General features: G+C 31.9%; 2 protein-coding genes across 7 annotated transcripts; one reads left to right on the top strand and one right to left on the bottom strand.

The window, feature by feature from the left end:
• Positions 1-3,437: 3,437 nt before the first annotated feature.
• Positions 3,438-8,987, top strand: LOC120091509. Of its 6 annotated transcripts, none has more exons than XM_039049580.1 (11): positions 3,438-3,678; positions 3,768-3,832; positions 3,936-4,002; positions 4,707-4,881; positions 5,300-5,412; positions 5,577-5,655; positions 6,037-6,065; positions 7,199-7,292; positions 7,561-7,650; positions 7,811-8,000; positions 8,483-8,987. In XM_039049580.1, exons 4-11 carry the CDS (start codon positions 4,735-4,737, stop codon positions 8,869-8,871), a joined length of 1,131 nt encoding a protein of 376 aa, XP_038905508.1. In that variant the 5' UTR covers positions 3,438-3,678; positions 3,768-3,832; positions 3,936-4,002; positions 4,707-4,734; the 3' UTR covers positions 8,872-8,987. The 6 variants fall into 6 exon arrangements, with proteins under 6 accessions (XP_038905508.1, XP_038905505.1, XP_038905509.1 ...); XM_039049577.1 differs by having other exon boundaries at positions 4,701-4,881; XM_039049581.1 differs by having other exon boundaries at positions 3,768-3,844.
• A 1,424-nt stretch (positions 8,988-10,411) lies between these two features.
• On the bottom strand, positions 10,412-12,864 carry LOC120090010 (protein LHCP TRANSLOCATION DEFECT). Its single transcript, XM_039047485.1, has 2 exons — positions 12,547-12,864; positions 10,412-10,822 (listed from the first exon to the last, which is right to left on the bottom strand). The coding sequence occupies exons 1-2, from the start codon at positions 12,793-12,795 to the stop codon at positions 10,565-10,567; spliced, it is 507 nt and encodes a 168-aa protein (XP_038903413.1). The 5' UTR covers positions 12,796-12,864; the 3' UTR covers positions 10,412-10,564.
• Between the last annotated feature and the right edge of the window lie 14,217 nt (positions 12,865-27,081).

Here is a 27,081-nt window from a genome sequence, read left to right as displayed (position 1 = left end):
GCAATATAAGTCACTTTTCTATTGCATTTTATTAACTATTGTACTTCAACATCTTAAATGTTACTTTTTTTTTGTATTGTATTTCAACGTTTGTATTCTATTTTGTGCTATTATTATTAACTTGTATGCTAAATTTATCTATATCCTAGATTTTTTTAAAGAAAAAAATGAATATTCAACGTATCAGTATCCTCGTTTTTTAGAAATATATATATAAAAAAAATGATGCATCCTTAGACATATCTATATCTTAGTTTTTTAGAAATTGACGAATCGTCGTATCCGATCATATCTGTATCGTGTAGCCGTATCTGTGTCTGTGCTTCATAAGAAGCAAGAAAGGGGAAAAGGGAAAGCAAGAGAGAAAGTGTAAGAGTGGGAAGGGGAGGTGAGAGAGAGCTAAAAATATGATGAAATAATAAATGATGAAATAAAGAGAAATGGTAAATGATGTAAAGTGGCAAAAATGAGCAAAGTTCAACTAACATAGTGCTTATATCATCAACCTTGAGGTTAGAGATCCAATTCTCTCACCCACATATTTAATTCAATACCTTTCAAAAAAAAAAAAAAAAAAGACGTGAGTCTCATGTAATTTGTAATGAATTAGGTTTGATTTATTATTTTGAGGGTAGGTAAACGCGACCTTAACTCAATATGACTTTTTTTTTTTTTAATAATTTGGTTAAGATTATAGTAGCTCACACACAAACATTTTTTAAATTCATTAATATGAAGGTGGAAATTCGACCGTTCGATTCGTTTTTTTTTAAGTACACATGTTTTTTCAAGTAGTACAAACGAAAAAACAAGGAATTAAAGGGATCTTAAATCATTGACTCATTAGCATTGATCCATGGAGAGTGGTTTTCAAGCCAAACACCAAAGAAGTTGATTCACCATGCATTACAAGACAGACCGTGAGCAATATAATTTCAGGTTTGTGTACTAAAAGAGAAGCCTAAAGTAATGATTTGTTGATGAAAACCTCTAATGTTATTAACACAGGTTAGGACTTCAAATAAAATTCAAAAGAATCATGTAATCTGTTTCAGCCCACAGAGGATAAATCCCTACTTTTCCTTAGATGCAGAGTCTGTTAAATCAACCCAAAAGTTTTAGTTAATCTAATACTCCCCTCACTTGTGAGAAATATATAAAATATCCAACAAGTAAAAATCAATATTAATTGAGGAGGAAATTTGTGACAATTTAGTCTCTAAACTTTAATAAATAACAATTTAGTCCCTACACTTTGAAATTTTTAACAATCTAGTCCCTATAATAAAAATTAAGTGTCAACTTTTATAACCCGTAATGACTTAGTCTTTATAATTTTTAAATAAATCTGATTTCCATCAGTTTGTCCATCTACATCTATAAAAAATTTCATTAAATATGTTGATAATATTTCTCACTTTGGGACAAAATCGTTACAAATAAAGTATATTGGTTAAATAAAAATTTATTAAAGTTCAGGGACTATATTGTTATAAAATTAAAAATACATAGACTACATTGTTACCAACTAAGTTCAAGGACCAACTTGCTACATTCATGAAAATTTAGGAACCAAAAACGTTTTTAACCGATAAAAAATTTGGATTACTAACGATAAATATATTCTTGGTCATGTCCTTAGAATGTCAAAAACGAAAAAAAAAATCAATTTTAATCTATAAACTTGTCAGGTTTATATCAATTTCGACCTTAAACTTTCAGTTATCAGTTTTTTTTATGCTTTGTAGAATTTATGTTAATTCATTCACCGGTAAAAAAAACTTTCATAACACACAAATTTGAAAGTTCAGGATATTTTTTAATTCAAATTATTAATGGTTTCCATTTAAAATTAACGGCAATTATATTTTTTAAAAAACTTTTTCTTTGAAAGTTTAAGTGTATTATTAAAACTTTTGATTTTTTTTTAAAAAAATAAAATACAAAGTTTAGGATATTTCTTATTATTTAGCCAATATATTATATATCAATGCATTTAAAATTATACTTATATGAAATTTATTCAACTTTAATTCCTGAGTTTTCAAATTTGTATCAAATATGTTTAAAATTTTAATTTAGTGTTAAATAATTCATTTAAGAATGTCTAAGAACTTTCAATTTTGAATCTAATATGTTAGTTGCTCTTTCACAATCTTGTTTGCAATCTCGTTGTGTGATGATGGGCTCGTAGTTTGACTAGAAAAGTGATCATTGATAAAATATTTTGAACTCGAGCCATCTAGTCATGCATGTAAAAAAAAACAAGAATTAAACTCATAACACAAAGAGAGAAAAAAAAACTAAGCAAACGAACATATTATGATTTTGAAACTTTGTGATTCTATCAAATCTCACTATTCGCTCTTACCACCCGCTACTCGTGACTTCTCATTCTCTATTTGATACTTGCTCTACCTCTTGCTATTTGATAATTCTCCCTTAGGGGAATCATTTAGCCTTAAAAGCTTAAGTTATTGGGCGAAAAGCGTATGCCGTTTAATGTTATATTCTATAAGACTATGAGTGATTTTATGTAAAAATAAGACAAGCATGTGTGTCTTAGACTCTTAGCCTTGATTAGTGAAGTAAAGCAAAATGAATGTAAAATAAGTCAAACTTTGAGTTAGTCTTTATGTTTTTGTATTGTTTGTAGAAAACTATCAAAGTTGAGCCAATCATAACCGCAATTCTATTATATGGAAAAATGTAGTGAAGCTGGAAAGTGTAGAAATTGCTTCCAAGTTGTGGTCGTAACTTGACCTTACGAAAAACTTGTGTAGAAATCTCGAGATTTGCATAATCTTTGACCAAATCAAAGCTCTCTTATTTTCATCTTAGTTTGTAAGGAAGGATTCAATACTGATTTGGAGGCAAACACTTCTTAAAACCATCAAGCCTCATTCCCTTAGGGAAATTCTAAAAAATCTCACCACTCAATCCTTTTCGAGTCCTTGGAGAACTACTATTGCTTGATTCTCGCTACTGTTACATAACCTTATTCGGTCACTTGTATCATAAGAACAAGTGTAAAAGCTTGATTCATCTCGAAGGAGTTAAAAAAAATAGCCTAGTGGGACAAATATATGTGTGTATATATATTATCTTATTTTTCTTGTGGCATCAAATTTTATTATATTGGATATGAAATTTAGGATAGTTATGGTTATATGTAAATAATTTAACCTATGAGTCCGTCTTTGTTTCGCTTATTACAAAGATTTTTTTTTTTTTTTTTTTTTTTTTTGAGGAAGCAGAAAAGAAAACATTTGTATAAGCTATATCATGTATTTACATTTTAATTTTTTTTTAAAAAAATTAAATACTATTTTAAAACTTTAAATTAAAACTTTGATATTTTCTTGTTTACGATTAGTTTTCTAAAAAATGACCTTTTTAAATTTGGCCCTTAAATAGGGCCATTCGTGCGAATAAAATCCCCTCTCTCACATATGCCCATCGCACGCACGAGAAAGCCAAGGAAAAAACCTCATCTTCCACACTCCCACGCCGGCCGACCAGTCCGTCGCCGTCAGCATTCTTTCCCTTACGCTCGTTGTCTTCCACCACACAGCACCACCAGCCACCGCTTACCTCAGTCGACGCTGTCGCCGCTGTTTCGCCATCCGTAACCGCCGGGAGCTGCCGCCCAGACGTTTGCGCTGTCGTCCGCCGCGGGTAGAATCTCTCTCTCTTTAACTCGATCTCTTCTTTCTACTTTTCTCTCTCTTATTTGTGGTTTGGATTCCACACAACTCTCCGATCAGCGCCGCCGCCGCTGTGTAGTGATCGTGAAAAGAAGGCAGTGGATTTTGGGGCTTACTTGTCCAGCGTTAGTGCCTTGGTTGTTTATAGTGGTTGAGTTTTTTGGTTGGTATCATTACCCACAATCTTGTTGGCCTGACATTCATTTACCCACTTCGTTCTGGTCATAGAATCTTGATTTCGAAGGATTTTTGGCACGAAGGCCGGCACGTATCAAGGACTACCAGCGAGTTTACGGTAAGTGTCGATGCACTGCTTCCTTTATATGTAACATGGTTGCTGTGATTTGGGTTCTAACTCTTAATTCGGCGATAATATTATGTTTGAATCATTGTTGGAGTTTTGAAGGAAATTTTGAATCAAATAACAATTTGGGTAAGTTGTTTAAGGGTTTTTTTAAGGTGAAGTTATGGTATGAGTTTAGGCCCTAAAGTTTTAAGTTAACTTTTGTTTGTGTTTTAGGGTTTGGATCAAGGTTTCTATGAGTCAAAAGGAGATTATTTTATCAATTGAACCAAGTGACACTATAACTAGAACGCCTTAGGGTTTTTGCCAACTAGAACGATAATGTGAGATTTACGTTGATGTGATATGACTTTTATGTGATCTGTTATGAAATTATGAATGTTAGTTATGATTAGTTCTATGCTTGGCGTCACCAGGGTTTACGTGATGTTTCATGTGGGTCCTCATTTATGTGATGATGTTTTTGGTTTTGCTCATGATTTTCTAATTAAAATCGTCATTTTTAGTTGATTTTGGATTTGAACTTCTATGCATGTAATAATGACCCCAGTTAGAGGTCTTAGGAAGTTAGGTCGTTAAAAATATGCACCTTCCTTGACTTCATCATTGTTCAAATAATTCTTCTGCTTTAATTGATGTTAGATTTCTGGTGATGTTTTCCAATTGGACTTCATGTTTTTAATTCCTAGGTTTAGGTTGTAATTTCAATATCCGGGAGATTCCATGGATTCTACTGAAGCTGCTAACGTTCAGGAGAAGTTAGTATCCATGCTTGACCAGCTCTATTTAGAAAGTGGCATTCTACAAAAAATGATTTATAAGAACAAGAACCAGCACCGTCGCAGTTCCTATTTTCGATATCTTTTGCAGGTGTTCATCTTTTTCCCCTTTCTAATGGAGTTTTATTTATTTATTTATTTATTACTTACTTTTTTTCTTTTTTTTCTTTTCTTTTTTTTAATGCTCTAGTTTATTGTTTGGTTGGTGAGGAAAGAAAACTAAACTGCAAGAAAAGAAATACATGGAATTTTTTCTTGTAGGAGTATATTGCTTATGCTCTTATATGTATATGTTAATCTGTGTAAATATATGTTCGTGTAAGCAAGAAGTGGAAAACATTTTAATATTGATTACACCAGTTGAAAGGAAAGGGGACATTTATGATTCACAAACAATATCTCATGGGAAATACGTAGTGTAGTTGGTGAAATAATTCATCAAATTTAGATGAAGAATTTGAGACTTTTGCCATACTTTGTAACTTTGTCTTGCGTCAATAAAATGTTAGGTAAGGAGAGATTTAAGACTTTTACAGGCTGCCAAGTTGGAGGAGTTGGTAAGTTCCTGCTTTCAAGTTATCGATGGAAAGAAACCTAAGCAAAAGATTCATTTTTTAGAAAGGTATTTGATTTTTCCATTAAAAAAAAAAAAAGAAAGAATAAAGTTATTTGATTTTGAGTTCCTTCTCCTTATGATTTTTTTCGTGTAAAAAGAGATGACTAGACTAAAAATGTATGTATTCATTTTCCTTTGATCTTCTGTTTTGACCTTCTATTTTGTTACAGTTTGAAACGGAGGAAATCTGAAGTTGGGAAATATAATTTCATGGAACGGCTTCTGGGGGCTGCACGCCTCCTGTCACAGGTGATTTTTCTCTTGAATTTGTCATCTTTGTATCACTAATTGGGAGTATTTATATAAAATGTTCATTCTCTTTCTATTTGTTTATTCTTATGATTAAAAAAGATTATGATATATTCCTATACGAAAAAAAAGCTACGATACGGTATTATTTAACTAAAACTATCTTGCTTGATGTAAGCTAGATGTTCAATTTTTTTCACTCATATTTTCTAGTAGTTGGCCTTACTTTGCATGAGAGGTCAATCAAGGGTTATTCTTGTTATTGACTTCAAGGGGCAACGATTCTACAGTTACAAAAATTAGAAAATCACTTTCACTTTATATCATAAATTGCCCTTTTGTACATTATATTGAGGGGATGTTTTTCCAAACCTTTTGCAGATGGTGGAGCCAATTTTTAAGGCAGCAACGTATCCTTTTTATCTATTGGTCTAATGTATTAAAGATATGTTGGTGGTGTAGTTTGCTGCTTTCTGTTTGCTCAAATTCATTATAGTTTTCATGAGGATCTTTAAAGTGGTGTAAGGTGTGGAGTTCTTGAATAGCTATTCAATTAGTATTACTGTTGGTCCAACAGTGGAAATGGAAAGCAAGCCCTGCATTATACTGATGAAAGCTGGCTTACTTTACTTGGTTAACTTGTTCATTTAGCTACCTGACAGGAATATATGAAGATCTTTTTAGAAGGGTGTTTTAGGGGGTTTGAGAGGGATGCTAGGGAGATTTTGTCTTTGGTTCATTTTCATGTGTCTCATTGGGCTTCGATCTCAAAGATCTTTTGTAATTATCCTATAGACATGATTTTGTATAGTTGGAATCCCTTCTTGTAGAGGGAGTTTCCTTTTTGTGGGCTGGTTTTTTGTTTGTCCGTGTATTCTTTCTTTTTTTTCTTTTTCAATGAAAGCTACTGTTTTTATAAAAAAAGAAAAAAAGAAAGAAGGAATATATGATATGCAAACTTCATGCTATCCTTAAATATAAAACGCGAAGCTGTTAGCTATCTTACTTTATATCAATAATGTACAGAGACTCACCCCAGCATCTTTCACTGTTAGATATTTGTATGTGAAAATGCTTTTGACGATATTGATATATTTTGACCTTTTGGATTCTTGTACCCACCTACTTTTGTTTTCTATATCCTGGTTGTGTTATGCACATTCTTGAGATTCATCATGGTCAAACTTTTTGTCATTGACTGCATATGAGTGAGAAGTTTAATAGTGAGACAACAAATCCCATTCAGAAGGTAACTATGTAAAATATGTGCGTTGTTTTCTATCTCTGCATCTAAAATATTTTCACCATTGCCTTGAATTGGGTGCTGTTAAAATCTTGTCTGACACATTTTAGATGGTTGTATATAACAACAATGTTTTGTTGTATGCACAATTGTTCAATGTTTAGTACTTTTTTGCATTGGTGATAATTATCTTGAAATGATTTCTTCTTACCTGGAGTTAATTTATTTGTCAGAGCATGGAAACTAATTTGGAGAAAGAAATATTCATTATGCAAAATGTCATCCTTGACTATTTGATAGTGAGATATCTATCTTGCTTGCTCGAACATTTTTCACAGGGTTTTGCTTTGTAATTTTGGCATTACTGGCACGTATTCGGGTATTAGTTCAACAAGTAAGTTCCATTTTTATTATTAAATATTTAAGAAAAATAGGAATCATTTAACATTTCCGTAATCTTTCTTGGTTGGTAAATTAACAGCTGCCTATGCTTGCAAATTTTTTTCCAAGGATTGCATAACAACTTGACAACACATTATCATTATTCTGCAATGGAGACTGTAGAAACATAACCATTTTCAAAGTTCGGTTAGTCTATGTTTATGATGAATTTGCATTCCCATTGACCAGTGGTCCATTTGTTTCTTTTTTCTGTTGTATAGATATTGCTCGATGTTGTTTCAGTATTCAACACAGTTTCGTCTATCTCCAAAAAGAAGCAAGTAGTTACAATAAACCAGGAAGGAATTCAGGTATATGTGCTCCACTCTTCCATTCTTTTTCCAAATTGCAAAGGTTTGCATCTACGTAACCAAGGGGTTCTTAAGCTATTTCACTACGGTTCTCATATCAGCTGCCTTTCCAATCTTCGCAAAATGGAAGTTTTTAAATTCTTTTACAATCTTTTTACAGGTCTTTAGAGAGTTTTACCCAACAAATGATGAATTTGTCCTCTTAGAGTGTGTTTGGGAAAAAGACAAATTTATTTTGCAAGAGAAAGAACAAGAAGTTGCAACTAAGAATCAGGAAGAACATGTCGGGCCAAATGTTTCTTTGGCTGCATCAGCTGTGCGGTATCAGAAACTTAAATCTTTTCTTGAAGGTAAGGTTTTCATGGTATTTATACTCATGGCTCCCCTTACACATTCATCATTTTTTTAGTACAATAATTGCGGGGATGGGAATCAAATCTTCAACCTCTAGAGAGAAAGGTCATGCCAATTATCATTGAACTAAACTCATTATGGCATATATTCACTTTAATAGATATATCATATGTGTGTGTTTTCTTTTTCCTGTGCATTGGAGGAGGGGGTGCTGAATATTTGTTTTTATCCTTTTTTCCTTCCTTTGGCCTCATCTTTCAATAAAAGGATCAAATATTCTCTTTGTCAATTGCATTGCTGCAGTAATAAATTATACTTCTGTAGAGTTTACTAAGTGAACAGTCGGACAGTAGGAACATCTAATAACCTCCATTTTTGTATATTCTAATTCTTTGTTCTGTCTTGATCTTTAGTTTCATCTTATCTTGAAAAGAAAAATAAACTCTAGTTTCCTCGTATTACCTCATTTTGGGTGTAGATGATGAATCTGAGCAGGCAGATGCAGATCAAAGTAATGAGAAAGGTCTTGATCTAATGAAAATGAGTAAGCACGATTTGCTGGGAAGCCCTCGTGGAAGAGTTAATGATATTCCTGTCGAAGATGGTTCGATCGGTCCCGTGGAGACCTCGAGCAAGACATTCTTGCCCCAAGAAGATAGTTCTCTTGTAAATTCAAGCCCTTCCATGGTTGGTACAAAAAAACTGAACTGGAAGAGGCCAGCATTTGTTTCAGTAAAACATCCCAAACCGATTATATCTAGTGCAGTTGGGTTTCAATTCAATGAAACTAAAGCTGATATTGTAGAAAAGGAGGATCCATTTTTCACTCTGCTTACTGGTGGGAAAGCCAAAAGCAGTCTATTTTAATCAGTAGAACGAATTTTTGCAAGCAGTTATATTCTTTAAAAATGCACTATGCCATTGTTTATGAAAAAGCATTCAATAGTGTTTATTAATAAATTTTTTAGAGCAATGCTGTAAAATATTGTATGGTTATAGATAGATAGATGAAAACAAGTTTGAACTTTCGAGTTCAAACCAATTTTGTTGCTTGATTTAGGCTTAGTTTGGCTTAATTGATACCGTTATCGTTTACTAAACTTGTCTATTGCATTATCATCTTTTATCTTACAAATTATGTAGCAACCTATTGAATGGTTTTAACTACTCGGAACAGGCCTAATAGATAATGTTCTGGTTTCTTAAACTTGTCTATGATCTTATTAGCATTCTCTAAGAAAACGAAAACTGGAGAAAATTACTGGACAGCCTTATTTGGAAAAATTAATTTTCACATTATCATTTTTATTGTGTAAATTATATAGTGCGGTTAAATGGTTTAAAATTTAATTGATAATAGGGGTGAACATGATAGACCAAAAAAATTGAATAGTCCTTGGTGAGTCAGAAAAGGAGAGGGATTGATTGATAGTTTGGAAAATTTTCAAATCAGGAAAATTTAAAAAAAAAAAAATAAAGAATAAAACCAACTAAACTGACCGACCTTCTCGAAGGTTGAGGTCGGTTTGAATATTTACTAAATCGATCATAGTCGGTTCGGTGGTAGTTTGGTTAGAAAACCAATTCTGTCTAATTGATACTTGTTCCTAATTGATAATGTTCTTGTTTTCTAAACTTATCTATGATTTCATTAACATTCTCGATCATATTTGGATGTTTTTATTCATGAAAAATTCTTCGTTCAAATCTCCAAATCTCACAAGTTAAAAAGTTCAACAAAATCCTAATTGTTCGAAGAAAAAAATTCACCCTCATTTAAAAATAATTTGTTTTTTTTCTTTTGTTTGTATTTTTTTTAAATTAAGCTCATAAACATTAAATTCTATATAGAATTGTATTTATTTTCTACTGATGTTTTAACAAATCAAATTAAGTTTTTAAAATTTTAAAAATATAATTTGATTACGAATTCAAGTGTGTTTGTAACAAAGGTAAAAACCATAATTGATAATTAAAAGGAAACAAACATAAATTTCAAAAACATAAAACTAAAAACCAAATCATATCAAATGATCCCTTAGGCCCAATTTGGTAACTATTCGATTTTTTGTTTTTTAAAATGAAGTCTATAAACACTTTTTCCATTTCTAAATTTCTTGATTTTCTTCTTTTTTTTTTGTAATATTTTCAACAACTAAATCAAATTTGAAAACTACAAAAAATAGTTTCTAAAAGTTTCTATGTGTTTTTGAAATTTGGCAAAGAATTCAACTCATATACTTAACAAAGATGTAAATCGTGGTAAGAAATTGAGAGAAAATAGACTTAATTTTAAAGAAAAATGAGATGTTTAGAAAAACAAGGCCTCAACCATTCAATTTCCATCACTTTTAAGATATTAAAAACAAAATTTAAAAAATAATGCAAGTCTCAAAACACTAAAACATCTATAAACAAGATTTTACATCTCCAAGCCATTCCTTAATTAATGGAAACAGGTGTTCGATCTTAATACAATATGATTAACATCAGAAGGCAGTGAAAATACAAATCTTAAACCTCTTTCTAACCTATCAAAACAGAGCCACTCCCAACCAAATCATGCATTTTTAACAGACAAATTAAGAATAAAATCCTTAATTTCTTCATTAGGTGCCCTATCAATGGCAGTTCGACCATCTACATCTTTCACATCATAATTAGCTCCAGCTCTCAATAGCTCCTCAAGTTTTGGTTTGTCCCCTTCTGAGGCAGCCAGCATCAGCAAAATGTCCACTGGATGAATGTCTTGGCTCAAAAGAGCTTCCATTTTGTCATATGTGCCCTCTACAGCCAGCATTCCCATGTAGTTAAAATACTGCACAAACAAAATGTTCACTTCTCAGTCCTCCTTTTTCCTTTGAAACTTGTTTCTATGAATGTTGTCAATGTCATGGTTCTGAGTTTTTGGTATCCACAGTTGACTCGAGAAGTATCGACATAATCTCACTTTTAGTATGAATACTTAGGATAAGATTCTATTGTATAGAATATGTGACAAGTTGTAACTTCAATACCATGATACACAAACTAATTATATCAGACATGCTATCATAAACTAGTTGAGTTTACATATAATGAATGATTGGATTAAGAACATCAAAAGTGGACTTCTTTGGTATCTAATTTGAGATAGCAACATGTTAGAATATCGTTCATCATTTTTTTTTTCTTTTTTTGATATTTGTGAACATTCAGGCCAGTTTATATATATCTTGACTAATATCACAGGATAACCCGCTTAATCCTACAACATTTGGGTGTCAAGGAAACTCATAAGATATTAAATCTTAGGTAGTAGCCCACTATGAATTGAACTTATTCCCTCTTAATCCTTTATCAAACTCAATGTCTTTTATTTACCACTAGGCCAACACATGATGGTTACTATTATTGTTCATCATGATACACCTATTTGGAAAGCTCAATACAATTGGAGTCATCTTAACTCAAAAGTCATGACTACTGCAATTCGAGTCAAATCAAGCCATTATGTTTGCACATTTTCATAGTTCATCGGATGAATTTCTCACTTCTTGTTACATACTAAGAACTAGAGTCTGTTTGGGTTGATTTTGTGAGTGCTTAAAAAAGGGTTGAGAGCTTGTAAGGAAAATGCGATTTGGTCGAGTTTTTAAACCATAGAAAGGTGATTCAGCACATTTTCAAAGCAAAAGAAGCACAATGAAGACACTTTTGATTCTTCCCTTACCTACAGGCTAGAGCAAATCAGTAATGTTTGCAAGTTTTGTTTGAGGGAAGTAGGAAGTTCTACGCCCTTTTCATAATGGCAATGGGACACCTTGTTTTAGTTTCATTATGTGAAAGGAGAGCTTGTTACACAAATTCACAAGTTATGAGGTTGGTTATAAACTTTAAGGTCCCCCTTCCTCACAATCTCATATCACAGAGACTTTTCTTACGATTGACCAATATAAATGGATTTTTATATGGATGATGTTCTCCCAGCCGTGTTAATGTGGAATGTCTTACTCTTAAAAAATCAATAAAAACTAACATTTTACTTACGTCACGTAGTACTTAACCGTCTAGAACTCAATATTGCATTAGGGATGTCTCACCCATAAACATCACGATATGAATACGATATAAAATCACAATTGACATAACATTGAGCTAGGACTACAACCATTTCACGATGGGTGAGACGTCCTAAACACGATTTTGAGTTCCAAGTAGTTAAGTATACATAAGCAAAAGATTAGTTTTATTAGATTTTTAGGAGTAAGTCATTCCACATTATCGGAGTTGGAAGAGGGTCTTCTGTACAAAAATCTCGTAATTTAAATCCCTTCATCTAGCTTCACTACTAAGGAGCCATTAAAAATCCACAGTACTTCTAAGGAAATCAAAACAGCAAGAGAGTAAGAACCATTTCAACTTCCAAAATCATAAGAATCATCCCCAAACCAGCAATGAAACAGAAAACACCGGCTCTTCAAGAATCACAGCTCCCAAAGACAATAACAAGAAACCCAGAAAAAAAAAACGAAGAAAGAAGAGAGTAATTAGTAAAAGAACCTGCTCAACATCGTCTCGGTTGAAGTCATCTCGGGACTGGCTACCATAAATGCCTGCACCTTCGGCATTTTGCCTTAAATTGAACCAGCACGTTGCTCTAGAACCATTGGAGGGTCCAATGGCGACGGGTGAGACCCATCGGAGGTTAGATTGAAGACCAAGAAATTGGGAACTCAATTTGAATGGAGGGCGAGAATTAAAGGATCTTGGGGTGAGATTCATGGAGTTAGTACAGGAGAGGGAAGCCATGGCTGAGTTTGTGCAAGTTTTGTAAGAGGAAAATGTGATTTTGCTCTCGCAATCTTACAGGTTCTATCCATCCACTCGGTATCCGGTGGGCCAATGGGTATGTAAGGATTGTGGGTAACTGTTTTCAGAAGATCTTGGACGTTGGATGAATCCTTGACAGTGATGAAATCTCCAAGCCATCTCTCTAATGGCACCAGTGATGAACACTAAACTTTATGCTTAAAAAGAATTTAACATGAATTATACTTAAAATTATTGATGAAATTTAAAGGCAGTGTTTATTCGATTTGTTACTTTTGGATGAGTTGATTTTTAATTAACTTATAGGAAAGAGAAAAATAATTGGTGCCTCTCGATCTACGCTCATTCTTGTATCACATTCAAGTGTTCAATTACAAATTATTATTTATCAAACATATATATATATGTGGATGTATATGGATGTATATATCTATATATTCACAATGGTGCTTAGAAATGCATGTAGGTTGTACTTAAATATTTCTTACAAAGATATGTTTGTTAATTGGAGATGAGTTGCCAAAAAAAATATTTTATATCATCTATGTTTCTTATGTTACTTTTTTTCTTTCTTTCTCAATTTAACAAGTCCAATAAGGGTGTTGAATCCTCTCAAGTCCTACTAAATAATATTTATAAACTATGAACTAAATCTAAAACTATAGTAATAGTTGGTCGGGTCGATCCTCAAAAAGCGTTCATGTTTTTCTTTAATTGTGATTCAAAGTTCTTGATGTAAAAAGTTCTTAATGTAATTAATGGGAGATTTAGTTGTGATTGCAATGGTGAATAAATTGCAAGAATGTAAATAGTGATAATTGTAAAATGAATTATTGAATTGAGAAAAAGTCTAGCTTTGGAAATCAAATTCACCCATTTGATTAATTTATCATATAAACACCAAAGATTTTATTTGTTATTTCATGTGCTTTGCCTACTTACCGCAATCACAGTCACAAGCGCCCTAATTGATTGATTAAATTCTTAATTAAACTAGATACTCAATTAATTTGGTTCGGTAGTGTCCATAAAAATCTCCCATTTGTATTAAGCCTAAGGGATTTCACTAAGTCGATTAGACTTGGATAACCTAAGTTATCAATCGATTTCATTTTTGAATTAAACCAATCATATAATAAAAAATAGAAAGGTAATCTAGCACACAATCACATATTTTAAAAACAATGTTGTATCACTTTGCAGGACAATACAGATAAATGTAGAGATCAGAGACTCAGATGTAACACAAAAATTGGTAATCCAGTTCGGTGAAATACACCTATATCTAGGGGCAGTGTGCCTAAGAAAGATAAACCCAATAATGTAAATTAAAGTAATTACAATGTAGTACTTATCTATAAAGAAAAGACAGTAATACTGACACACGAAAAGTTTGACTTCTTGAATTGACACTTAAGCTCCCCCTACATGCGAGACTCCCCCTCAGTTCACCTTAGGATCCTCTTAGATACGAGTACATTAGTAGACTGACACCTAGGCTCCTCCTAAGTGTAAGATTTCTATCCACCAATTAGTTTATCTTTCTATCTTCTAGTGAAGCTTGCTCCATGTTATGAACTTAGGCTCCTCTTAAGATAGAAAATCCCTCTCAACATATATGTAAACTCAATTAGTATTTTCTAAATGAGAGCTAACGAGATACAAAACACACAGCCTCCACGAAAAAGGCCACACACTGCAATTCTGATAGACCTCACAAAACAATGACAACAATGATCTTCTTTTCCAAAATCACCAACCCTAGCAATCACAAATAAAACTCTTAAATATGTACAAAGGAATGTAGAAAAAAAAAAAAAAAAAAAACCTAACAAAATATTTTGAATGCAACAAAAAGAAAACTCAATTGAAGAGAATAAACAGTCATATTTTCCCAATAAGGAAACTATAAATCTGCAGAATATGCATCTTAACAAAAGCAACATGCTGAGACATTCCAATAGACACCTGCTGAAGGAGAACAAAACAAACCTTAAACAAATATTGCCAACTCTAACATGCAATATTGTAAACGGGCTATCCTAAACAACCTATCAATCCACACACAAGCATGCTTTGATTTTTGCTACTCGACGATTAGTGCAATGTTATATGTCATACACCAATTATGAATCTCTAGCTTAACAATGAAAAGATGATGGGTGATCAAACCATTTGTAGATTCAAAGCATAAAGTTTAATGCATTTAAGACCAACAAGTAAACAATTAATTAAAATATAAATTCTTCAAATCAATTCAAATGGATTTTATCCTAATTCTAAGCTAGAAAAACTTACCTAAGTCTCGATTCATTTACCTTGATTACATAAGAAAGACCAAAGAAAATCTTAAAACTAATATTGTAGATGGATAGAGGGTGAAAAAATGAAGAATATACGTGGTCATTTGCTTAAAACAGACACTCGGATAAAAAATTATAACCTAATTACAAAGGTGACATTTTATAGCCGCGCAACGGCGCCACCCCAGTCCAATGTGTCGATTCTGTTTTCTAACACCATGATGACGCTGCAGTGCTGTCCTAAACCCAGAGTTTACCGTTGCCCGTAAACCCTTGCTACAAAAATAATATTTATAAATCATCGAATGAACTACTTATACTCTGTCTCTTATACACATCTAGATGTGTATAAGAGACAGCAGCAAATCCGAGGTCGAACCTCAGGGAAGCATGGAAGATTAGTTCCTTGAAGCGCATTTTTAGTTAAAGAGGTAAAATGGAGGGGGAGGGGGGAAGGGGCTGTCTCTTATACACATCTAGATGTGTATAAGAGACAGGTGTGTATAAAAGAAATAAAGTAAAAGTAAAAATAGAAACACAATTAATCGAGATGTCTTAGCTTAGAGGAATGGATTTACCCAATGTAAATTAGATCATTTGACCGACTTATGACTTAAACTTCTTGATTATGCTTAGCCCAATTGATTGGAATCCCAACAAATAGTCATAATTATCTAATTAATCGAAATGCACAGAAAACGAATCCACTCCATACAAATTGACAAATTACATTAAGTTCTAGGGATGATGTTAAGATGAGTATTTAACTTCCAATTTCTAATTAAACATTCAATATGGTTTCTTTCTACGTTGATAGGAGCAATACTATTCAAGCAAAAAAATCTCAAGCCTAACTAACCTTTGCTTCCATTGAGATTAACCTATAGTTAAATGTCACATATTACATGTTATCTCTCTAGCATTCAAATTACTTAATAGAATCATTGGTCATCGATCAACAATTAAATCATACAATTCATAAACATTAAATTCGGATTAAAACCCATAAACAAGTTCGTATACATCATAAAATCATAATCTCCCAAAATAACGTTGAGTTCTCCAAATCCCTAAACTAAGAAACCATAATCTTACCTTCCCATGGAGGATGATAAGCTACAATTCGATATCTACACGAATAACTACCAAGGAAACACCCAAAGAAGAAAGTGGAAGAGAGAAGAGAGAGGGAAATCAACTGGAAGCCAGAATGGGGGTGATGTCTTCTGCCCTAAATCGAAGACAAATATTTATACTACAGTGTTGCAGTGTCGTGACACTATCTTGCCTCGCACGCACCAATCCGGAACATCGTGACGCAGCCCTGTTTCTTCAGCATCGATCAGCTACTTCCTTGCAATGTTGCAATGCTTCATCCAGGGGTATTTTTGTCATTCACGTCCTTTTGAAGTTCGGTTGCTCAAATTAGCTTCTAATTGCTCCAAATTAACCCTGAACAATTCATAATGACTGATTCTACCTCCAAGATGCTCAATACCTGTAAAATCATACATTAAACATAGTAACGACCTAGAATTAAGAAGAGGAAAATAACACATTTTTTGTGCTATCAAACACCCCCAACTTAATTCTTGATCATCCTCAAGCAAGCTAGAAACACACATTCACACAAAAAATTATGCTTGCTCAATAACAAAGGGTGTTACTCTAGTCTCAACAGTCTATAAGGATGAGATTTGCAATTAAAAATAAAATAGATTACAATCAATCAATGAAGCACATTTAAAAATGATTCTAAACTTATTCTTGCATGAGTGTAAAACCCTACTAGTTAAGCTCGCAAAACACGAAATGGTTTTATAAGGCTCTCAATTCATTTTTCCTCTACACTAGCTCGAAGATTCAAGAGCCAATCTTCCTAGACTCAACAATGTAATGACACACTTAAAGAAACCAAACTTTTATTTTATTGTTTTCATTTTTTTCATTTTTTTTTTTACTTTACACAAAAAAGAAAACCTTATCTAGACACGTCATCTTCATTTTGGCTTGCCCACACGAGTGTTATGCAGGTCATCCAACTAAGAGCAATGTCTCCTAACAAGGTAACTAAGCTTACTCATTCCTCGGGGTACTTTAGCTCAGAGGAAAACTATAGGTGTCATAGCCACTCCAAGTTAATCATAACCTCAAGAAAGAGGAGTAATCCCCTTAAAAAATAATATACAAACTCGATTTTACTTTACAACATGTTTCGCCTTTTACAAACTTGCTTTTTATTTACTCTACACTTGGCTTTTACAATACAAAATAAGAGTTTAGAAAAAATTTAGGCATGCATTACTAGGTTGAGCTTTCAGTCACTTAACATGTATCTCCTAGACTTTTTGGGATGACAACAAAAATATAAGCCCAATAATATAACTCTAAGCATGCAAGACCTAATTTCATTGGACAAGGGTCTTAAAGATGCATGAGAGGTAATAAATTTTTTTAAAACAGGCTAAAAATCATGATCATGCTCTTTAAAAATAGTTTCATGCAGACTTAATCACAAAAAGAATGTGTCATCTACTACTCATCATAACAAACCAAGCAAGAGAGCAAACAAGCATTTTAAACACACAAACATCGTCTGAGCACAATGCTCAAGGACTTCAACAGTCACAACACACCCCACCCCCAACTTAAAATGATACATTGTCCTCAATGTATCTCTAATCTAAGCCCAATAAAATAAGAGTCAAAGGAATAGAAAACCTCCCCTGATGGTGGTAAGAAGACTGTCTTAAATTGATCTTCTTCTTCTTTAGGGCAGAGGGAAAGAACCTACAAAAGAAAAACAAGAAGTTAAACTAGAAAGCAGTAAAATTTTCACCTGACTCCCTCCAGGAAGGACAAACTTTTAACGCCAATTGCTCGACGTGACCTGTCCTCTGTCAAGGTACAAAGAAATTCTCGTATTTCTCTGGTCCTTTCTTAGATGAGTCAATATAGCCTGGTAAGGCTATAAGGCTTCTCATCTTTTGAAGAGAACCAGACAAGTCGAATTTTGGTTTTTTGGAATTAGGAAAAAAATGGTAAAAAGGAAGAATCGAAAGACTCAAATGACTTTAAAGAGTTGAAAGAAAAAAAAAACTCAACAGATTTATGAGGACTAGAGGAATAAAGCTCGAATATATACGAATACCAGAAGTCAGAACAGGGCGAAGTCATTTGACCTCTAACTCTATCACCTGGATCTCATCGAATTTAGGTGCAGAATCCTCTTTAACCTCACAAACTGGCAAGCATGGAGTGACATCCTCATCATCACTAGACTAGTAGCACTCCACAAGGAACTCCGACTTCGAGGTACAAACGATTGGTTGCTCTGGCACGCTCTTAAATCTCTACACGACCTCTATCAGCTGGGCAACTTGGTCGATCATGCCTTGCAGCTGAGCTTGAACATCCTGCTGAAACTAAAGAGAGCTATTAGCAAGTTCATAAATTAAGAACTCCAAAGTCAAACCTGGACACGAACCTCTAGGAAGTGGTTTCTCCTCCTCCACCATGCCGACGTAGACTACCTCATGCCTCTAAGTCTCTGAAAAATCAAAGGAATGATCTGGCAACGACACGCCCGACCTCCGAACTGAAGTTGCAAGCTGAGCAACAAGATCACTCAGACTTTGCAAGTCAGTTCTAGTCTCTGCCTCGAGTAAAGACTTCTGCTGAAAGCGCTCAAACTTGCTGCCTATGGAGGTTGTCTTGCTGAAACTCAAAAGTACTGTCAGCAAGCTCGAAGACAAATATTTATACTACAGTGTCGCGATGCTGCCCTACCTCGCGCGTACTCGTCCGTCACCAATTTAGAGCGTCGCAAAATGCTACATGTAGCGTTGCGACATTGTCCTGTTTCTTTAGCATCGATCAGCTACTTCCTTGTAGCGTTGCACAATTCTCCGTCCAGGGACATTTTTGTCCTTTCACATTCTTTTGAAGCCTGGTTGCTCAAATTAGCTCCTAATTGCTCCAAATTAATCCCGAATAGCTCATAACAACTGATTCTATCTCCAAGATGCTCAATACCTATAAAATCACTAAATAAACACATTAAACATAGTAACGACCTAGAATTAAGAAGAGGAAAATAACACAATTTTTGTGTTATCACCTTTAGGGACATTTTGATATTCTTACGCCTTTTTGACCTAGTTACTTTATTAGAGCTCCGAATTGATTTGTTTTAGCTCTGTTTTCTCCCTCACACTTGATTTTACCTCCAAATTGCTCGATGCCTATAAAATAATCAATTTAATACATCAAATAGTATAGTGATCTCAAGTTAATCTGCATGAGATAACGTATTTTAGGTACTATCACTCTCCTTTTCCAAATTCTTACTTTTCCAAGAGTTTTTTGTGCACTCTAGAGACCTTGTGTTACGACTCGCCAGCCCTTTGACATCTTGCCTCGTTGTGTGGACCTGTGGTCTGTTTAAACGAAATTGCTTAGAGATGACATTACCTTGCGTGTGACTACTTTTAACTAGGAGAATTTGTATATATGTATATATATGCATACATACATATGTATATATGCATACATACATATGTATCTATATATATATACATATAGATATGAGTTGTTTTAAAATATAGAAAAATAATCTAAAATATTTACAAAATATAGCAAATTTTTAGAACTATCAATGATAGACGTTGATAGACACTGATAGAAGGATAGACATTGATAGACTTCTATTAGTGTCTATCACTGATATTAATAGACACCGATAGAAGTCTATCAATGTCTATCAGCGTCTATCATTGATAGTTCAAAAATTTTATTATATCTTGTAAATATTTTCAACAGTTTTACCATTTGAAATAATTTTCATATATATATATATATATATATATTGGTATTTAGAAATATAGCAATCGTTTTCTAAAATTGCAAATATGATTAAAAAAATTTTGAAATATGATTTTTCATTCTTTTTATTATTCCAATTTTACCCTTAATTGTGGATCAACGGATATATATATCTAATTTACTTTATATTTTGTATATTAGTCAATTAATATACTCTACTTGACGTATATAAATCAACTGATGGACTTTATTGTAATATATTGGTCAATTAATATATTTATTTTTTACTTCTGAGTTAGCTTATATACTTTATATAAAATATATCATTTATGCAAATGATATACCACAATTTTAATTGTGTCATGGCGGAAGTTGTTCTTGTTTTTTTTTTTGTTTCGTTTTGATATGAAGTTGTTTTCATTTAATTGATTCAATTTTGATGGTTTAGGTTTTTGCTTTATGTTTATTATGTTTTTAAATATGTTATCTAATTTTTATGGTATATCTTAATTGCATTAATTGTGTCAATATAAAGTATATCAATGAATTTGTTATATTTGTGAAATTTTAATATGATTTTGATAGCATGTAAGTTACATCTAATTTGGCTTATCAATGATAGAATGTATATACTTCATATTTCATATATGAATAGACTAATAAATCAAATTTACTGATAAAGATAATTATTAATAATACTGTTGATATACAAAATATGAAGTATATAATTCAAAATGATATATATACATAAAATATAACATTGGTACTCTAATTTTATTTTGAGATTAGTCCAAAATGCATTTCAAGTACATCTTTAATGTGTCAATAATATATCATTATACATTCAAAATGCAATACTAAGTAATGCATTGGTGTATCAATAGTTTACATCACTCATGCAAATTTTATTTTAAATTTAACCATGATATATCATTAGAAAATAAGTAGTCGTTAAAAATTAATTTCAAGTAGATCATCATCAGTAATATATCAATACTCATTTTAAAGTCATTCAAATTCATCATTGGTGTATCAATAATTTATAAACATACATTCAAAATGATTACCAATAAAACGAATTGAACCATTATAATTTTAAGATGATGTAATAGAAAACAATACCTTGAAACATATAAATAAGGATTCAAATTAAATCCACAAATAATAACAAATGTACGAGCAATTGTTGACTAAGTTTTGCATAATGAATAGTAAATTCGGTGTATCAATCGTATAAATTGACCAATCTACCAAGATGTAAAGTATATCACCAGACCAATATATCAAATATATAGTATATCAGTTAATTGATGCACCAAACATAAAATATATTGATTATTATGCTTAAATACATGTTGATACACCAAAGAGAGTAAAATTAAAATAATAAAAAACAAAAATCATATCTAATATTTTTTTGCTATATTTATATATTTAAAAATATTATGAAATTGAGAGCACAATGGAACACAACAGATAAGAAGAAATTATAACATATATATATAAACATAATAAAATGATAAAAATATAACTAAAATTATAATTTAATAGAAATAGAAATAATAGAAATAGAAAATATGATTTTATGGAAATAGGAAATATATGAAAATTTCTTTTTATTCTCACCAATGTGCACAATTTTAAGACCCACCAAATGCCACTATTTATAAGCAAAGTGGCAAGTAGGATGTGGACTTACATAGACACCAAATATGAATTATTACAAGACACGTGAACAATATGAAAAATGACACATCGCTTTTAGGACATTAAGTATTAGGCATCTATTTTTATAATGTTTATAATACTTCCCCTTAGATGTCCAAATATATATATGAATTATGTCTTGTTAAACCTTACAAGGAAAAACCCAATGAGAAAAACCTTAGTGAAGGAAAAGAGTACATATTTCATATAATACATACTCCTAAAAGAATATAATATATTTACTCCCCCTCACGAAAATATCACTTAAGATCTCTGAGTCGCCGCATTCCAATGTTGTGCACAAATTTTTCAAAAGTTGCGATTGATAATGCCTTTGTAAATAAGTCTGTCGGATAATCCTTCAAACAAATTTGTTGTACAGTGATGTCACCATTTTCTTCAAGATCTGAGTGTAGAAAAGCCTCAGTGAAATATTCCTTGTTCTATCTCCTTTAATATATTCTCCTTTAATTTGGGCTATGCAAGCTATGTTGTCTTCGTATAATATTGTCGGAAGATTTTTATTGGAAGTCAAGTTACTCATTTCACGAATGGGTTGAGTCATTGACTTAGCCATACACATTCTCGACTAGCCTCGTAAATTGCAAAAATTTCAACATGATTTGAGAAAGTGGTCGTTATGGTCTATTTCACCGATCACCATGATATAACAGTTCCTCTACATATGAACAGATAACCTATTTGAGATCTAGCTTTGTGTGGATCGGATAAATATCGAGAATCTGCATAAGCAACTATATCAAAATTTGATTTATTTGAATAAAACAAACCCATATAGATTTTTCCTCAGAGATAACAGCTTAATTTCGTCTCAATGTCATTTTGTAGAAGAAGAACTATATCTAGCTAATAAATTTATTGAAAATACAATATCTTGTATTGTATTATTAGCAAGATACATAAGTGCACTAATTGCACTAAGATATGGTACTTCCAGACTAAGAAGTTCTTCATTATCTTCTCGATGTCGAAATATATCTTTCTTTAAATCCAATGAACAGACTTCTATTGGAATATTTAATGGATGTGTTTTGTCCATATAAAATCTTTTAAAAACTTTTCCTATATAAGTTGACTGATGAACAAATATCACATCTACTAAATTCTCAATTTTCAAGCCAAAGCAAAATTTTGTTTTCCGAGATTTTTCATCTCAAATTATTTCTTAAGATATTCTATTGCTTTTAAAGCTCTTCAAGAGTCTCAATTATATTTAAGTCATCAACATATACAGCTATAATAGCAATCATAAATGTGATTTCTTTATAAAAACACATGGACGCATTGGATTGTTTTGATATCCTTCTTTCAACAAATATCCACTCAAGCGATTGTACTACATTCGTCCTGATTTTTTCAATCCATATAGCGATCTCTGTAACTTTATTGAATACAATTCTTAGGAATTTGATTTATATATTTCAGGTACCTTAAATCATTATGGGATTCTCATATAAATATCATTATCAAGAGATCCATATAAATATGTTGTGACTACATTCATAAGATGCATATCCAGACTTTCATACACAGTCAAGTTAATTAAATATCTTAGTGTAATTGCATCCATCACTGAAGAATATGTCTCCTCATAATCAATACCATGTCTTTGTGAAGAACCTTGTGCAACTAGTCATGCTTTGTATCTTGTGACCTCATTATTTTCATTTCTTTTTCTTACAAATACCCTTTTGTATCCCATAGGTTTGACATCTTTTGGTGTTCGGATTACTGGTCCAAAAACCTGTTGTTTTGAAAGTGAGGTTAATTTTGTCGTGATTGCTTCTTTCCACTAAAGTCAATCTTTTCCATGTCAACATTCTTCAACAGATTTTGGTTCAGGGTCCTCATTTTCAAATATAATATCAAGAGCAACATTATATACAAAAAATGTTGTCAATAAGTACATTAATTTGATTCCATCTTTTTCCTCTTATGACATAATTTATTGAAATCTCATTATTATTTTTAAATATTTCACCTTCCTCACTAGTCATGTTGAGGATTTCTTCATAGGTATTTACATCCTCAACCAAGTCTTTTCCATTATTAATTATTTTTCGTTTTCGAGGTTTTTTATCTTTGGAACCCACTAGTCTACCACGCTTCTAATATGTTCCAGATTCATTAGTGACAACTTGTTGTGTTGGGATATTAATTTTTTATGGAATATTTGCAGCTGGTATATGTGACTTAGTTACTTTCTTTGCATCTACAAATGCATCTGATATTTGATTTGCTATATTTTGCAAATGAATTATTTTCTGAACTTCAAGTTCATATTGATCTATACAGAGATTTAAATGAGACAATAATGATGCATTCCATGTAATATCTTTTTCCAATTTCTTAATTCCCCCCTTAATGTTAGAAAATTTTGTCCTATTAAAATGACAACCAGCAAATCATGCAATAAATACATCACCCGTCAAGGGTTCAAGATATTTAATGATTGATGGGAATCATATCCAACATATATTCCTAACCTTCTTTGAGGACCTATCTAAGTGTGTTATGGTGGGGCAATTAGAACATATGCTGCACACCCAAAAATTCTCAGATGGGAAGTATTTGGCTCTTGACCATAAGCTAATTGTAATGGCGAGTACTTATGATAAGCTACTGGTCTAATGCGTACAAATGACGCTGCATGCAAAATAGCATGTCCTCATACAGATAAAGGAAGCTTAGCTCTCATAAGTAATGGTCTCGCAATTAATTGCAAATGTTTCATAAATGATTTTACTAAACCATTTTGTGTATGAACATGGGCTACAGGATGTTCAACACTTATCCCAATTGACATACAATAATTATCAAAAGCTTGGGATGTAAATTCATCAGCATTATCAAGACGAATGATCTTGATTGTAGAATAAAAAATTGTGCTCTTAACTTAATTATTTGAGCAAGTAATATTGCAAATATAAGATTTCGACTTGATAACAAGCACACGTGTGACCATCTACTGGATGCATCTATTAATACCATAAATTATCTAAATGGTCCACTTGGTAGGTTAATAAGCCTATATATATCACCATGAATTCGTTCTAAAAATGCAGGTAATTCAGTTCTCACTTTAACTAATGATAGTCTAATTATTAATTTTCTTTGAGAGCATGCATCACATGATAATTCAAGATTGAAGATTCTTCTAGTTCTTCAATGGGTGTCCATTTGAATTCTCAATAATTCTCCTCATCATTATAGATCTTGGATGACCCAATCGGTCATGCCAAATTGTAAATATGTCTGGATTCATGAACTTCAGGTTCATTGTTGCATATGTTTCAATTACCCATATATAAGTATAATACAATCCAAAAGATAAAACGGGCAATTTTTCCAATATACGTTTTTCATTTGAGACAGTAGAGATAATATGTAGATATTCCACATTATTCTTACTATCAGTCTTAATATGATAACCATTGTAACGTATATCTTTATAACATAGAAGATTTATCTTTGATTGACTAGAGAACGATGCATTATCAATTGTAAATTTTGTTCCTCTAGGCAAAATAATATTTGCTTTTTCAAAACCTTCGATTAAGTTTGCAGAACCTGATATTGTATTTATTTTTGCTTTCAGCATTGTCAATTTGAAAAAGTATTTTTTATTTGTAAGTATTGTGTGTGTAATTGCACTATCTGCTAGACATAGGTCTTCCTTGCTCATTTTTTAGACACCCAACATATGAAAATGATCCATGTTTCTTCATTAAAAGAAAATAATTACAATAAGAGACAATACTTAAAATATACAAAAGTTACTAAAAAAACCTGAAGATAGATTAAAGAAAACAACAACATTAAGTCTAGATATTCTCAAAATCAAAAGAAACACTTGATATTCCATCAACTGCGCCAATATTCTCCTCAAGAGATTCAAAGAAGTCCATCACATCCAAATTTGTCATATGGGATAGGTCAAATATATCATTAACCTGGTATGCAAAATTTGCTTCTACATTTTTCACTTTTTCCTTCAGGGAGGCTTGATAGAAATCAACTAAGCGTTCTGACGTACAATAGGTATGTGAACAATGCCCAGTCATTCCATATCGAAATCATTTATTTTCAACATTTTTTGAATTCTTATCTTGTGGAACTTTTCTTTTGTGTGGTTCTTTTGAAATTTAAATGGTTAAAACGACCATCACGAAAATAATAATTATTTCTTACCTCGACCACGATTATTATTAAAATTCACAGCATTCACTTCAGGGAATGATGTCGTTCCGATTGGTCGATATTCATGATTTTTCATCAATAACTCGTTATTTTGTTCGATCACGAGAAGATATGAAATTAATTCAAAATACTTTTTAAAACCTTTCTCTCGATATTGTTGCTGCAGAAGCATATTCGAGATATGAAATGTAGAAAATGTCTTCTCTAATATATCAGTATCAATAATTTTTTCTCTACATAACAACAATTTTGAACTGATTTTAAATAATGTGGAATTATAATCACTTACTGATTTAAAATCTTGTAGCCTCAAATGTATCCGCTCATAACAAGCTTTAGGAAAATAACTATCTTTTGATTATCATGCCTTTCTTTCAAATTTTTCCACAAGATATGGGGATCTTTTATTGTAAGATACTCCATTTTTAATCCCTCGTGGAGATGATGACGAAGGGAAAACATAACGTTTGCTTTGTTCTGACTAGATGTGGTAGTTCCTTCTTTAATTGTTTTTCCCAAGTTCATCACATCCAGGTGAATTTCGACATTGAGCACCCATGACAAATACTTATTGCCATTAATGTCAAAGGCTGCGAATTCTAATTTTGTAAGGTTTTCCATGACAACACTCACAAAATATTGTATTTATATTAGAAATTTAATATGTACTAAATATGCAAAATAACATTTAATTTATTAATTATAATAAAGAGGAAAAAAACCGACCTATCTTTAAGACTTACCTTCAGCGATAGGAGCAACAGAGCTCGTGTTGATAACGTGTTGTGAAATTGAAGAACACAATGAAACATAACGGATATAGAGAAAATATTATATATATAATAATAATAATAAATAAATAAATATAACAATAATAATAAAATAATAAAATACAACTAAACTTATAATAACTAAAATTATAATTTTATGGAATTAGGAATAATAAAAATAAAAAATATGATTTTATGGAAATAGGAAATATATGAAATTTTCTTTTTATTCTCGCTATAATTTTAAGATTCACCAAATCCAAATGCCACTTTATAGACAAAATAACAAAAGTAGGATATTGACTCATGAATTATTACAAAGTACATAGACAACATGAAAAATGATACATGATTTTTAAGACACTAAACATTAGACATCCATTTTTATGATATTTATAATAATAAAAAAAAAGGCTAAATATACAATTTTTAGAAATTAT

This window comes from Benincasa hispida, chromosome 11, assembly GCF_009727055.1.
Source record: "Benincasa hispida cultivar B227 chromosome 11, ASM972705v1, whole genome shotgun sequence".
Lineage (NCBI taxonomy): Eukaryota > Viridiplantae > Streptophyta > Magnoliopsida > Cucurbitales > Cucurbitaceae > Benincasa > Benincasa hispida.
Note: the sequence above shows the minus strand (reverse complement) of the source record. Positions and strands in the feature narration are given on the sequence as shown.